Here is a 17,197-nt window from a genome sequence, read left to right as displayed (position 1 = left end):
GACAGAGTCATGTGAAGTCATCAGCCTCACGCTCTATTCCAGAGACATTAGAGTTCAGAGGCAAGACAAAAGTCAAGATGACTGGTGATGGCTTGGGATGCAGTGGATAATCTTGGCATCTTTGATGTCTAACCAAGTTCTAAGTGCTCCACAATGCTTGCTTCAGGCACCTTCATGGGCATTGGAACAAACTGTCCTTATCAACCCATTGCACCAGGGGAAGCCTTCACACGCTTGGGGTAGACACTCCCCTAGCTCACTGATGGGTTTGAGGCCTCTTGGTTACCCTCAATCTGGGTTAGCCCAACTGCTGAGAATGTTTACCAGGGTGTGGCTACATGCTACAGCTTCCTGAAACCACAGGTGAGAGTTGGTTGAATCAGGTGGACAACAAAAGTGGAAAGCAGCCCTGAAAAGGGCTCAACAGACCTCACACCAGATGAACTAGTCTTCCCGGAATATACCCTATTCCCAAAAGACTAACTATATGATGCTGGGAAAGTGAATATAAATTGCCTAGATTAGCAAAAAAGGAAATAGAGTATCAAAATAGACTATTTCAGGAAAAGAAATTGAACAGCCATAAATAAGCTTCCGAAGAAAAAAGCACCAAGACCAGACAGATTTACAAGTGAATTCTATCAAATATTTAAAGATCAAGTAATTCCAATATTAAGTAAATCATCTAGAATAATAGGCAAAGAAGGGATACTACCAAGTTCCTTTTATGAAAAAAATGTGATACTGATACCTAAATCAGGAAGAATAAAAATAGAAAAATAAAATTAAAGACCAATTTCATTAATGAATATGGATGCAAAAATCCTAAATAAAATACTAGCTAAAAGATTACAACAATAAACCATAAAGACTATACACTTGTGAACATGTGGGATTATGCAGGGATGGTTTAACATAAGGAAGACTATTAACATAATTGATTATATCAATAATAAAAGTAACAAAAATCATATGATTACATCAATAGATAGAAAAAAACCTTTTGACAAAATACAACACATTCCTATTAAAAACACTTGACAGCATAGGTATAAATGGATTTTGCCTGAAAATGATAAGAAGCATCTACCTACAACCATCAACAAGCATTATCTTTAATGGGGATAAGCCAGAAGCCTTCCAAATAAAACCAAGAGTGAAACAAGGATGCTCATCATCACCAATATTATTCAATATTGTATTAGAAATGCTAGCAATAGCAACAAGAGAAGAAAAAAAAAACCGAAGGAATCAGAATGGGTAATGAAATAAATAAAACTATCTCTTTTTGTAGACAATATGATGATATACTTGGAAAATCCTAGAGATTCAACTAAAAAGTTAGTTGAAGCAATTAATAATTTTAGCAAAGTACCAGGATATAAAATAAGCCAAATAAATCATCAGCATTTTTATATACCACTGACAAAAACCTGTAAGAAGAGATAGTAAGAGATACCATATTTAAAATCATTTTAGACTGTATAAAATACCTGGGAGCACACCTGCCAAGATGAACCCAGGAACTATATGAACATAATTAAAAAACATTTTTATACAAATAAAATCAGATTTAAATAACTGGAGAAATAGTAATTGGTTATGGATAGGCATAGCCCACATAATAAAAATGACAATTCTACCTAAACTAATCTGCATCTCAGGAGAATACGAGTCATTCCCCAATTGACAAATGGTCAAAGGAACAGGCAGTTTTCTAATGAAGAAATCAAAACTATACTTAGTCAAATAAAAGTGCTCTAATCATTACTGATTAGAGAAATGTAAATTAAAACAGCTTTGAGATATCATCTCACGTCTACCAGATTGGTGAAAATGATAGAAAGGGAAAATAACAAATGATGGAAGGGCTGTGGAAAAATTAGGACACTAATACACTGTTAGTGGAACTGTGAATTGATCCAACCATTTTGGAGAGCAATCTGGAATTATGCCCAAAGAGTTATTAAACTCCCTATACCCTTTGACAGCAATACCACCATTAATTATTTGCCAAAGTGATCAGGGAAAAAGGAAAAGAACTTATATGTTCTAAAATATTTATAGCAACTCTCTTTGTGGTGGCAAAGAACTAGAAATTGAGGGAATGGTTAAACAAATTGTGATATATGACTGTGAAGGAACACTATTGTGCTGTAAGAAATGATGAGCTGGTTGTTTCTAGAAAAACATGGAAAGACTTGCATGAAATTATGAAAAGCGAAATTAGCAGAAGCAAGAGAACTTACATACAGTAATAGCAATATCTGAAGAAATGTTGTGAACAACCATGTTATTCTGAGTACTATAAAGGACCAATGAAGGAAGATGCTATCTACCTCCAGCAAAGAACTGATAAATAGAAGCACACATAGTATATTTTTACATATATTTATAAATCTGTGTCAAATGGTGACCTTCGCTAGTGGGGAAGGAGAGAGGAAGATAGGCAGGAACTTAAAATGTAAGGCAAAAAATTAAAAAGAAAAGAAAACCAGAGAAGAGATTAATAAAATTGAAAGCAATAAAGTCCACCAAATTAATACATAAATCTAAAGGGGGTGGGGGGGTCGATCAATTATTGTTCTTGTTTTTCAGGGAAGGAAAAGGCAGTGGTGGGGAATTAATAATATAAGGAAGTGAGATTATTGTAGGATTACACATCATATCTGGAAGGAATTCTAGAGGTCATCTAGTCCAACTTCAGTGTTTTAGAGATGAGAAAATTAGAGGGCAGAGATCTTAAGTGACTCATCTAAAAATACAGATACAGTAAGTAGCAGAACAGAGATTTGAATTGAGGTCTTTTGACTCTAAATCCAAGATTTTTTTCCGTATCAAATGCCTCTTTATTACAAATCATAACAGGAGGAAGCATGGTATAGTGGATAGAGGACCAGTCTTCTAGCCAGGAAGTCCCACCTCTGATACATGCTGGCTAAGTGGTACTAGGCAAGTTGCTTAATTTCTTATTCATTTAGGCAATTCTCTAAGTCTGTAAATTGAAGAGAAGGTGTTGACTTGCATTGGCAGACTGAATTTTCTCATCAGGGAATGCCAATGAAATTACAAATCAAGTTCCTGGACCTCATTCTCATAAAATTTTATAATTAGAGAGAATCTATCCTAGAATTTACATTTTAAAAATCTTACTTTCTTTCAAAGCTTGGCTTAATTATAACCTCTTAATAAGTCCTTTCCTGATCCCCTCAACTTCTAATTTACCCTCCTCCCCAGTTACCTTCTATTTATTCTGTATATATCTTGTGTTGTTACCTTTACAGAATGTAAACTCTTCGGAGTCAAGGAATGTTTCATTTTTTTTTCTTATCCCTAGTGTAGTGCTTAGCACACAGCAGGGCTTAATGAAAGCTTGCTGACTAAATATAAATCATGTTATACAATCTCCTCATTTTACAGAAAAGTTAAGCCCACAGAAGTTAGAGGAATTGTCCAGGGTCACACAAAGGTAGTTAGTGCCTGAGTCAATACTGGAACTCAAGTTGTCTTAGTTCTTTCCCCTAAACCATGCTCTCTCTATAGACAAATATATAGATACAGATTTATTTATTTTTATATTTATATTTATTTATATTTATATATTTTTATTTATTTATATGTATATTTATACATAAATATATTTATATTTATACACACACACACACACCCTCCCCATATAAGGATCTGTTCTTTCATAAGCTCTGCATTTAATGTCAATGTTCTCTGTCATTGAAATGCATGTTATTTCTTCCAATTACATGACAATTTCAGAATTCTTCTCACAGTATTATAAAAGAAGAAAAATATGAAAAGATAAAACAGAGAGTATTCCCAGGAAATCAATTAGTCACAGAAAACAGAATGTCCCAATAGCAACTGACGAACAGTTAACTGGAAAGTTAAAATATGTTAGCCTCAGTATTTTTTCTGATGAAAATGTTTTCATTTTGACTATGTAAATCTTTTTAAGAGTTCTGATACTATCACTCTACTTTCCCAAAAATCTGCAATGATTCTCTATTATCTGCCAAATAAAGTTCAAATTCCTTACTTGGGTATCTAAGAGCCTCTACAGTGTGATTCCAACTCACATTTCCTATATTCCCTCTGTACACCTCATGCTCACTACACTCTGAATTTTCCTGCAACTGTGCCTTTACTCATGGTATTCCCTTTGGAAGGACATGGTATGCCCTTATCCCAATTTCTATCTTTTAAAAGGCTCAGATAAAAAGCCTCTTCTTTCATAAAGGTTTTTGTGATTTCCATTCCATCACTGCTCTAGCCGTCATCTCAAAATTGAAAATAACTTCTTTGTCCTCTGACCTTTATAAAAAATCAGTGACTTCCTTCGAGGTTCAAATCAGGTGCCAACTTCTCTAGGAAGCTTTCATTGATAACCCCCGCCCCCATTTAGCATGCTTTCCCTCAGTTTACCTTGTAGTATACTCATGTATATTTTCCACAGTACCTAACCCTTGCGCCTTGCATTGAAAAGCTATATAAGGCAGTGTGATATAAAAGAAAGGGCATTCCTTTTTCTAATCTATTGATAATTTGGTTCTCAGTATTCCTATGTTTCCAATAATATTAGCCAATAATCAAGCAATTACTGAGTATCAACTGCACATTAAGCATTACAGAATGATACAAAACAAAGAGAAGAAAGGAAGGGGATTTTATTTAGGAAACTATGTTGATTTTTTTATGCTATTAATTTTAGATATTAAAGTATTAAATGGCTATGATCTGTATCTAACCTGCCAAATACAAGTAGATACTTCAGAAATATTTTCTTGGATTGAGGAGGATGAGCAAATGTTTTTGAAGTATGCTTTTTCCCCTCTGGAAACCAATGTTCCTATGATTATCTGGGGACATCTCAACACACTGGTATGTCAGTTCCATTTAGTTCTAACAGATGGCAGTGTCACAGATGTTTGACTCTGATGTCATTAAGTGGTTTTAAATGAGGGCACAAAGTATACACAGAAGAATAAAATTAGCAAAGGTAAAATAACAATTGAAATGAATATCTAAAGTATTGATGAACAAAACTGTAAAATTCATATGTAGTTATTGTTCTCCATCTTTTCATGGTTAAGATTTACTCCCCAAAGGATGAGAACAAAAATATTAAAATGTTATTAATCTTGTGACTCACTAGACAGATTTATATCATGTCTAGCAAAATACAATCTGATGTTAGATACTGTCTAAATATGCAAAGTGAAGGGAAGGATTGAGATATTTGCCAGACTATGACAAGCAAAATAAATCTCAAATGTTTTACCCTTTATTTGGCTATCTCAAATGAAAAATCTTTTGACTTCAATATAACCTAAATTAATTTACAGATTTAGTGCCATGTTAATCAAATTAATAAGATGATACCTTTTGAGAATCAGATGAAATAACAATATTCATTTGGAAGAACAAAAGATATGGAATGTTTTTTTTTTTGGCTAGGCAATGGGGTTAAGTGACTTGCCCAGGGTCACAAAGCTAGTGTTATGTGTCTGAGGCCGGATTTGAACTCAGGTCCTCCTGAATCCAGGGCCAGTGCTCTATCCACTGTGCCACCTAGCTTCCCCTAAAAGATATGGAATCTTAAAGGACATAATGAGGTAAAAAGTATGAATGACTATGGCATAGGATTACTAGACCTCAAACTGTGCTATAAAGCAGCGATCATCAAAACTATTTGTTACTGATTAAAAAACAGGAAGTAGAACAGTGAAACATCATAGAAGCAAGAAACGGGAGCCCTGAAAACAGAAAACAGCTGTCCAGTGCTAATAAAACCAAGGAGATAAATTACTGGAAAGACACCCTTTTTGACAAGAACTATTAGGAAGCTTAGGAAGTTGTGTGGCAGAAATAAGGTTAAAACCAACATTTTATATCATATATTATAATAAGTACAAAATAGATCCATGACCTGTAAAAGGTTGTGCCAATAAAAATTTTAAAAACAGACAAAATAAGGATCAGGTAGCTTTCATAACTGTAGCTTAATCAAACACGGAACAGAAAAGAATATAAAAGATAAAGCAGGCAATTTTGACTATGCAAAATTAAATTTTAAAGTTTTTGCATGAATAAAAAAACCAATTAAGACAGAAAGAAAAGAGAAATTTTAGAAAGAGAAAATATTTGCATCAAATAGGCAAAACACACAAGGAACTGACACAAATATATAACACTGACAGTGATACTTTAATTGCTAAGGGGTAAAAGGATATAAACAATTTTCAAAAGATGAACTGCAAATTATAAATGATTGCATGAAAACATGTTCCAAATCATGAACATTAAGAGAAATGCAAATCAAAATAACTTTAAGGTTTTACTTCACATCGTGAAAATTAGATGGGAATAGCAAATGCTAGAGAGGCTGTGGGAAGACGGATAGACCTGTGAAGTGATTTAACTATTCTGGATCTCAGTTTGGAATTATGCAAGAAAGTGACTAAACTGTTCATGCATATCATGCCTCCTAGCTTCTTCAAGTGGCATTGTATTCTAAAACAAATATGATTGAAACTACACATATTTACAGGATTTAGAATTGGAAGGGCATACACATGAAACATATTTGATATTCTCTTATGAATTACTTTATCTGAGATTCAAGATTAAGTACCGAGCATAGAAATTTGCATATTTTTAATTCCAATTTGTGATTTAAACCAAGGGGGAAACTTCTAATCAATTGATCAATCAATAAACATTTATTAAGAGCCTATTATGTGCCAGACATTCTGTTAAATGGTAGAGATAAAAAAAAAAAGTAAAAGACTTACAATCTAATGAAGGAGATAACACGTAAACAAATATATACCAAGCAAGCTATTTACAGGATAAATAGGAAATAGTTAACAGACAGAAAGCATTGGAATTAAGAGGAGTTAGGGAAGGCTTCCTCTAGAAGGTGGAATTCTAGTTGAAACTTAAAGGAAGCCAGGGAGGTCAGGAGACAGAGCAGAGGAGGCAATGTTGCAGGCATGGGGACATGGCGGAGGGTGGTGGGGAGCAAAATGCCGAGAGTCTAGAGATGGATTGTCTTGTCTGTGGAAGAGCCAGGAGGCCAGTGTTACAAGATCAAAGAGTATGTGTTGGAGAGTAAGATGCAAGAAGACTGGAAAGGCAGGAAGGAACTAAGTTATGAAGGGCTTTGAATACCAGAGGATTTTGTATGTGCTCCTAGAGGCAATAGGAAGATACTGATTGAACCTGCACTATAGGAAAATCACTTTAGTAGCTCAATGGAGAACAGATTGGAGTGGGAAGACTTGAGGCAGGCCAACCCGCCAATCGGCTACTACAACAGTCAAGACATGAGGTGTTAAGGGCTTCCACCAGGGTGGTGACGATTCAGAGGAGAGGTGTATTTGAGAAAGGTTACAAAGGTGAAATTGACAGGCCATGGCAACAGATTAGACATGAGGGTTGAGGGATAGGGACAAATCCAGAACGACTCCTAGATTGTGAGCCTGAGAAACTAGGAAGATGGTGTTGCCTTCTCAAGTAATAGAGAAGGAAGGACAGAGAGAGGTTTGGGGGAAAGAGAATGAGCTCCATTTGGAAATATCAAGTTTAAGATGCCTACTGGACATCCAATTTGAGATGTTTGAAAGGCAATCGTAGATGTGAGATTGGAGGTCAATACAGAGATTGGGACTGGAAAGGTGGATTTGAGAATCAACAGCATAGAGACGGTCATCAAATCCTAAAGGGCTGATGAAATCACTAAGTAAAATGGTGTAGAAGGAGAAGAAGGAAAGAGGGTCTAGGACAGAACCTAAGGGACACCTAGAGGGTGTGATTCAGAGGAAGATCCAGCAAAGGACACTGAGAAGGAGGGTCAGATAGGTAGGAGAAAAACCAGGAGACAGCAGTGTCTTGAAACTTGAAGGAAGCCGGGGAGCTCAGGTTAGTTATTTAATTTCTGAACTAATATAAATCAATTAGAATAAACTATACCTGAAGATACTATTTGTGTAACATCAGACAAATCATTTTATTTCTCTAGGCCTCAGTTTTTTCATCTGACTAAAGATGGTGTTATGCTGATTCTTGAGGCCCCTCCTGTGCTATAATTTTATTAAACCAGAGGATTTCAGGTCCCTCTATGATAATAATGCCTGAAGCTAATAAAAATGTCATTATGGAATAACTGACAAGTTGGGAATGAAAATGTTGTAATGCATTTTTGCAAACCTTAAAAAGCTATATAAATGGTATATATTGTTGTTATCATCACACATAGGAGCAGAGAAATCAGCTGCTATGAGTTACCTAGCCATGAGAATCCTCAGGACGGGAATAGTGAGAGTTCAAAGGGCAAAAACAATAGCCAGTGAAATACTGAAGTGGAAGACCATGTGGCTGTCTAGGTATCTTGGCAAGTGAAGTCTTAAGCACTTAGCATAGCACCTGGCATATAGTAGTAAATGATTGTTTCCCATTCCTTCCTATTTGCAAACTTAGGTGATTTTCTCCTTTCCTTCCACTCCATTCTTTGTAATGCAGCCAGAACAATTTTATTAAGTGGTTCCCTAGTGCATACTGAGTAAAGTAAAAAATAAAATCTTTGGCCTTTAAGGTCCTACATAATTTGGCACTGTTTTACCTTCTAGCCTCATCACTTATTATATCCTTCACAATCTTTATGTTGCAGACAAACAGAACAACTATTCTTCTCCCACCCCATTCCCCAACGTGCCTTACAGTTCTTTTTCGTAGCTTCATTTGCTCTGTTCCCTACGCCTGAAATGCCTTATTTTCCTCTTTGGTAAGTCTCAAGAGGAAATTGTCTATCTTATCTAAATTATTTATCTCCCATAATATCCAACACAATATCCTCCACATAGTAAAAGCATAGTAAATGTTTATTGTTTCTTTGAAATTATTTTTGATTACTGATTAAGCAAGAGGATCACATTTTTTTCCTGTAAAACTTTCTCTAAAGCATATAATCATCTAAAACATATAATCGCTTTTACCTCTGGATAACAAACAAGTTGTCTCTCTTCTTTTTTAAGGCAGTTGGGTGGCACAGTGGAAAGAACTTGCAATCAGAGAAGCTCTGAGTTCAAATCTAGACTCAGATATTTACTACCTGTATAGCCCTGGACAAGTTGCTTAACCTCTGTCTCCCTCAGTTTCCTTATCTGTAAACTAGGGTATCTACTTCCCAAGGCCTTTGTAAGGATAAAATGAAATATTTATGAAGCACTTTGCAAACCTTAAAGCACTATATAAATGCTTGTGATGATGATGAGGAAGAGAATGGCCACATCTAAAGAATGTTCTTTTACTACAGGTTTATTTAAAAAAAACAACAAACATCTATTAAGAATTTACTATTGTCAGGCATGGTGGTAACTGTTGCAGATACAAAGACAAAGGCAAAACAGTCTTGGCCTCCAATGAATTTGCATTCTAATAGTGAAACAACAGGTGCAGATAGGGCTACACAGAAAATGCCTGGGGGAAGGCTAACCTAAATTTTAAAGAATGAGTTCTCAGAAAAGGTCAACTTTAGTCAGTCAACAAACATTCATTAAATTCCTTCAAAAACAAAGTTCATGATGAGAGGATAATTTTCATTGCTGCATCAAGTAAATGTTACCGTTTACCTATACTTAATAATAATGTCCTGATCTTCAGGACACTTGGGTTATACTAATTCCCCAAGTTAATAAGCACAGAAACACTATTCCAGCAAATTCAGTCATGGTCTTGCAATAATGGAGCAAATCCCTATGAAAACCTACCAAAAATAAATAAAACAAAAAAGGAGAAGCAGAGTACATTTTATTTCTCTTAAGTATACTAGCTAATTTCCTTTAGGCCTTAACACTGGGCACATGCTAATTAGCAACAAAAAATAATCCAGTATCTATCACAAAGCTAACAAAGGAGTTCCTTATAGGCAAATAGAAAAAAAATCCAAGTGTGAAAATAAAAATAACTAACTTTCAAAGATGAACAATAGGAAGCCTTAAAAGGGTATGTTTATCTTAAACTATCCTAGTTCTCTTGAATTACATGTGTTGCTTCGGATTGCACTCTGGGCCCCTAGATTTGTTTTAATGGTACACTTTAAAGGTTTTTGTTTCAAACACAGACACATACAAAAGTAGCTGGACATTCTAAATGATCAACATCAAAAAGTGTTAAATGTAAAAATAGAATTATTTAAGGTCAAGGGGAAGAGGAGTCAGGATACAAGCATAGCACAAACATAGACTAGACTACATGGTTTCTCGGGTCCCTTCTAACTCTGAAAATTCTGTGATAGTGAGAAATATTTTTGTTTTTTCTCCATCATTAAGTCATCAGGTATTTTCAGTATACTGTACTCAGAAACGGCAATTAGCATACACCTTTATTGCAATTAGTGAAATTCCACAGAATTTAACAGGAGTTTAAGGCACAACAGACAACTAGCAATTGTCTAAGTAAGGAGAGGGAGTGTTTTAATGACTCACTATTCTTGAGATGAAATTAGCTAATGCACCTGTAATTGACTAATAGGCTTTTTTTTTACTGTGTTCATAAGCAATTATTATAGCATATTTGCTATTTAAATCTCTCCCTCAAACATATACAGGTAGAAAAATTTTACATAAAGTTGTAATATTGTCCTTCATATATAAAGAGGATACTATTGACCTGTCACTCACAGGGCATATGCTGTAAATTGTTGCTGCTTGTCAATGAACTTTTATTAAGTGCCTATTATGTACCAAGCACAGTTCTAAGTATGGGCACACAAACAGATAAAGAAAGATAGTCCCTGCCCTCAAGAAGCTTGCAATCTAACGGGGGGGGGAGTCAATATACAAAAGGGCTCTAAAAAGGGGCAGAGGTATAGACGTGAGGGAGAACTACCAGGGTCCTCAAACTGTAGGGGTGGAGGGGGGACAGTTATTGCTCCTGGGGTCTAAACCAAGTAGAACAGCATGTGGAAAATGAAGAGTTGCTTGTTTTTTCAAGTAGCAGAAATTTTGGAATTGCTCCCCTCTTCAACAACATATGTACATTTATGAGACAAATGATCAGAGTAAAGAGCATAATCTTTGGTCATAAAACTGAGTGAAACTTAATGGTTCACACTGAGATGAAGCAGTACTGGGAGCAATGGGTAGAAGTCAAAAGGTAAAAACTTAGGTTTGAAAACTTTCTAATGTTTACAGCTACTCAAAAGTGGAGTAGGCTGCCTTGAGAAATAATAACAACAATTACGATAGTTGATACTGTTATTATTATTATTATATGCTCTATTATGGCATATAATGCACATTCTGTGCTATAATTATCATAGCAAAGCCTGGATGACCTCTGATCAAGTATGTTGTTGTAGGCATGCTCTATCCAACATGAGTTGAATTGGACGCCTTCTAAAAGACCTTTCTAGCTTTAGATCCTATGATTTATGACTACAAGCCTGTGTGCCAAATCCATAACTTTGTTCCCATTAGCATAGCACTCTAACCTGATGAGTGAGATTTGCATATATAGCTGACTCATTTGTTAATGGACTGATCCTACAGTTTGACTACTAAGCAGTCGCTTTCCTTTTCCTTTTCTCAGTTGTTGCCTTTTGGCCATTTCTTGGATGATATGCACCTTCATCAGAGGAGAGAGAGCCAGAAAAAAAATAGGTGATAATCCAGACAACTTATTTTGGAGACAGTTAAAGATATAGTGAAGGAGGTAGCTGAAACAAATAGCTAGTACGAGATTTTTGATGGCATGGCAGTTTAATTAGCCTGCATTACTAATGACAGTTAAGAGTGAGTGGTATCTTATAAGAAAATTTAACAAGAAATCCTAAATTGCATTAAAAATTATATAAGAAAAATTGTATATTTATTTGTTTTCTAGTCTACCTTCAACTATGCACAAAATTAACCATTTGTTTTAAAGAAGGGGTTCTTAACCTTTTTGAGTGTGTCACTGACCCCTTTGACAGTCTGGTGAAGTCAATGGACTTCTCAAAATAAGTGACTTTTTTTTTAAAGTAATTAAAGTTAATACTAGATTTGAGATACGTTAGTGAAAATAGTCATGTAATTTTTTTCCCATCCAAGTTCAAAGTCCTCAGGAAATTTATACAGGCACCCAAAAGTGGTCTGTGGACCTCCAATTAAGAACTCCTACTTTACAGAGGGAGAATGAGAAAAACAGTCTCTTACCAGACCAAGGATAAGGCCAATCATAAGTGTGGTTACAACAAAGATGAAGTATGAACCCCAAATTGGAATTCCAAGAGTGTCTGTGAAATAGTTGTGAAGTTGCTGAAATGGGAAGAAAAAAAGGCTAAATTAATTCCTGTTGAGGGCAAGAAAGGATATGATTATTTCTGTTCTATATTCACTCAAAACCATGAACTAACTTTATTACGTGAATTATAATCAATCATCAAACATATTTCAGCACCTGAACTGTTTCCCCTAACAGTCATAATTTTTTTTTATAAAATTATAGATCTGGAATGAAGGAATACATTCAAACATATTAGGGTTTAAGAGTTGCCTGAAGTGAATACCTGATCTCTGCAGGCACTCATGGAATTCATTGTTCCATTCATCCATCATGCTGGAGTTCTTCCATATTTCCTTCATGATGTTCTGGGCTAGGTTTCATCTTGTCCTGCTGAAATGCTCCAAAGCCATATGGCATCTACAAACCCCATTGTGTACCTTTTCCTACCATTTTAATTAGATTAAAATCTTTTATTTAAAGACAACTGTTTAAAGAATAAATTGCTCTCTCTCCTCACTTCTTTTTCCAATACTTAGTTGTCCTAAACTACACATAAGCTTAAAGATGTATGAACTGTATCAATTCAATGTTTTTCTTAAAACACATGATCTGCATTAAGTTACTTCAAGTCCCACCAAGTAATTATTAAAGAAATCATTAAGATGGGAGACTTGGTCTTTTTTAGTCAATTAGCCACCTATGTTAATTAATCAGTCATTCAGGAGAACAAATATCCTTTCAGTGGATATTATTACCATATAAATATTGTTTCTGATTCTGATGGTATCACATAGGAACACAAAACACACAGAAATCTCATCATCTCAACAAGAAAGAAATCTGCATGTGGTACCTGGAAAAAGCTACAACCTCCACGGCCTCAGATTTTACATTTTACATTACATTTTACATTAACATGAAGGTGTTAGACTAGATGACCTTTGAGGTCCTTTGCAACTCTCGATAAAGTGACCCTAAGTAAAAGATACTGAGATAATAACGGCCAGGAGCTGTGATTCCTTCTCTATGGTCACAGACACGTCACTTGCTTTGGAAATTAATCCCATTTCCATGCTCAATAAATATCACGTTTGTTCATTCAACAGTTCATTAAACATTTGTCTAAGGCATTGTGCTTGGTCCTGGGAGCCATAAAGGTTCTTTGATTCTGCAAACCATATGAAACATACACATTTTCTAAAGGAGTTTAAAACATAGAAAAATGGGTTTCTAGTATAGCCAATGCAATAATGGTACATTTTAAGTCTTAATTTTCTCAAAATATAAATTATTAAAATGTTATGCACTATTTACTCTTTAAGTACACATATGCCTCTAAGCAGCAGTTTTTAAAATCTGGGCCTAATAGTGAACAATAAACTAACTAGATGAATACATCATAATCTTTTTTTTTTAAACTATCAGTCATCTTTAATTGCCACCAAAATAATCTGAGATTCTGCCTGTGTATTTGCCTGCTTATCGATAGAAAGACAGACAGGCTCAACCAATGTTTTATTTGCTGTGATCCTGAATCAAAACATAGTTTTACCACATTTCAAAACAGAAGTACTAACAGAACCCTTTTTGTGAATTTCCATCAGTTCTTCCCAAGTGGAGATTATTAGTGAGTGTTCAGTTTTCAGCCATAACCTGGTACTGATAATGTATGCCCATAAGGCAGCATGAATAGGTGACCGCTTCTGGGATCTGCCCTCATGGAGATGGTTAACCTTTGTAACCTTTGTCTCTTGAATAGTAAGTACGGCGCTTGCTCCAGTCCTAGACTACTCAGGGACTGGGTTTTAAGATCTCCCTCTGGAAACCTTTCTACCCTGAAGTCTGTCGCTCATCATCCCGGACTAAATGTAAGAGAGCCACAACCTTCTGTGACCGCTAAGCCAGGAATAGAGGTCTGCCACTGCTTGACTAATGAAAATGGATGCTCCAGCCCTAAGTCCACGAGGACTAGAGGCCCCTTCTCCTCTCTAGCCAACTCGTTGCTCTGGACTCTACTCCTTCCTGAGTCTCTGAGATAAGATTTCATTATTCCTGAGCACGCAGGCAGGCAAGTAGGACTAACTAATGACGGGGCACTACTAATAATGATCCAGCCCTACCACCAGTCTCTCCCTGGTCTCTTCATCACTGGATCTTGAAGGGCAGGGCTCAAGTTTTAACAATACTGAAGAGGCAGGTTTGGAGCCCTTCTTGCCCCTAGAATTTACTGCTCTTAGGCTACTCCCTTCTGAGGTGTGTCACCACAATGTCAAAGCCTTCCATTTCTGACCAACTGCCCAGGCAGGTGGGGCCTTTCATGAACATTAAGGATCCTGGGGCAGTCACTATCCCTCTCTTTTCTATGACTACCCCTTAGAGAAAGAAGCTCTGGTGGAGAGGAATCCTGAAGGCTCCTCACTCTAGCACCATGTGGAAGATACTTTTTACTTCTTCTGTAACCTCTAATCCCTCCAATCTTCAGTACTTTCTCAGGCCATAATCCCTGCTGTTTTTATCATCCTCCCTCCTTAATCTTGATGCTATAGTTAAATAGCTCAACTCCACACTATCCAGTACTCTTGAATCTCTTGTCCCTCTGTTTTACTGCTTCTCATGCCTTATTAAATCCCAACGCTGGATCACTCCCATCATCATCTTCCACCACTGTTACCATGCAGCTAGCTGAAGGAAATTGTACAACCAATCAGACTGGATTCACTGTAAATTTATGCTAACTAGCAGGGCCTTACTGAAGCATTTATTTCTCCCTACTCCATTCCCTCCAAGTTTTTCTGTCTTCAAAGTTCCCCTCTCCACACCCTCTTATAAGAACCTAGCCTCATACTTGACTAAGAAAATAAAGTCAGGTCATTGGCAATAAGCTCTTTCTTTTCCCCATCTTTTCATCTCCAAACTTAATAATTCACTCCTCATTTTCTCTTTTTTCACTCCAATCTCCAATAATTAAGAGGCCCTTCTCCTCACCAGTGACAACCTGTCTACATGTGCCCATAATCCCACTCCTTTCATTTAGTTACATTTTTGTAATGGTGTCAGATTAATTAAAAGAGCTAGATTTCTGAGTGTTTGGTACTGATGTTTTAAAGCACACAAAGAAACACACACACACACACATTTCATTCTAGAAGTTGAGGCTAACTGGAATGCTAGTATTTATTAAGTGCCAGGCACTATGCTAAGTGCTGATGATACAAACAAAGGCAAAAAGAAGTTCTTATTTTCAGGGAGCTCACAGTCTAAGGGAACTCTATATTTCTTTTTCATTAAAAAAGTTCCAATAAACGTTAAATATGTCTGTGTTAAGAGAAGCACTGTGTCTCATCTACTTTGTTATTTAGCAACAGTAAACTGCATAATTTCAGGATTGCTTTTAGCTTTTCACACCAATTCAACCGGACTACCCTGAAAGCCCACAAGATGGCAACCTTTCCTTACATGATTATCTGTCTTAGTTTGCAGTCATCTATTATTAAATTTCTTCTTGCTTTTGGCAATAACTGTAGTTGTGTTAAAGCTACTCACTAGCTATTTACAAATTTCAGCAAGAATCCCATTTCTAACCCTTTTTTTTCAGGTTGTATCAAATAAACTAAATAAGCAATACAGTTTTTTCTATTCGTTTATATAATTTAGGTGTTTGCCAAGGAAAAGCAAGAAAGCATACTTAACAAAACATACAAATAATTCCATTAAGTCAGAGTAATATTTAACTTTAATAATGCTATGACAAAATTGTCAAAATTCCTTGGACAAAAGCTTTTGGGAGAAGGATATGATAAGATTAATATACTGCATATTCCTTAGAAAGAAAGGTAATGTGATTTTACTGTATTTATCTCAAGGCATCCATGAGTTCAACCATAATTTAATTCACAAAGAATAATTATAGATGTAAGAGGGGGCAATCAATATTACAATAAAATAGAACTGCTATTTAATTTTTCTGTAGTGACAAATGAGAAGAAATGCCTGGAGTCTAGTAATAGCTGATATATACATATATAACCTTTACAATTTGTGAAGTACTTTATTTCCTTTCTTTTTTTCACAGCCTTAAGTTTCATTTTAGTATTCTTTTTATAGATATAATATATAGATGTTTATTATAGATTATATAAACATAATAAATGCTTGCCTGCTTGAATAGTTTTCATTGTATATTGTAATAGTTACTGCACTATATTGATTTATCAGTTCTGCTTACTTCATTTTGCATCAGCTCAAATATGTCTTCCCACGGCTTTCTTAATTCTTCATATTCATTACTTCTTGTAGTAGAGTAAAGTTCCATAATATTCACATACTGCAATTTGTTTAGTCACTCCTCAAACAATGGGCATCTATTTTACTTTCAAATTGGGAGGGGGGAGGTTTACTACAAAAACTACTACAATAAGTATTTTGGTATACATGAGAATGGACATTTTAGTCACTTTTTAACAAAAGCATAATTCCAAATTCCAAAATTATTCCAAAATAGTATTCTTTTTTGTCAGTTCTTTCTCTGGATGCCAATAGTGTCTTCCTTCATAAGACCTTTGTAGTTATATTAGTTACAGGGATGAAAATGAGAGATTAAAGAGGTTAGGTGACTAAGGTTACACAGTCAGAATATGAAGCTGGGATTCCAACCGAGTTCTTCCAATTCTAAGTTCAGTACTCTTTCCACAACAGCAGTTAATCAATCAATAGGTATTTATTAAGTGATTCCCATATGACAGGCACTGTCTTAAGTACTAGTAGATATGAAGAAAGATAAAAATATAGCTCCTTCCCTCAAGGAACTCATTCTAATGGGGGAGACAACATGCAAAAAATTGCTGACATTCAAGACATACAGATGGATCTTAGAGGGAAGGCACTAGCAATGGAGGGAGAGGGGGCATCAGAGAAGCAG

The 17,197-nt window shown here is 35.6% G+C and overlaps 1 protein-coding gene across 1 annotated transcript in view; it reads right to left on the bottom strand.

The window, feature by feature from the left end:
- The window catches only part of TMX4 (thioredoxin related transmembrane protein 4), a 100,150-nt gene that overhangs the window by 17,010 nt on the left and 65,943 nt on the right, over positions 1 to 17,197 (bottom strand). The window contains exon 6 of the mRNA XM_027840370.1: positions 12,210 to 12,311. Within this exon, the coding sequence (XP_027696171.1) occupies positions 12,210 to 12,311 (102 nt within the window). The remainder of the gene's footprint in view (positions 1 to 12,209; positions 12,312 to 17,197) is intronic.

The sequence above is a fragment of the Vombatus ursinus genome, unplaced genomic scaffold, assembly GCF_900497805.2.
Source record: "Vombatus ursinus unplaced genomic scaffold, bare-nosed wombat genome assembly UNPS02014841.1, whole genome shotgun sequence".
Lineage (NCBI taxonomy): Eukaryota > Metazoa > Chordata > Mammalia > Diprotodontia > Vombatidae > Vombatus > Vombatus ursinus.
The sequence above is the reverse complement of the archived record's forward strand: the minus strand, read 5'-3'. Positions and strand labels throughout refer to the sequence as shown.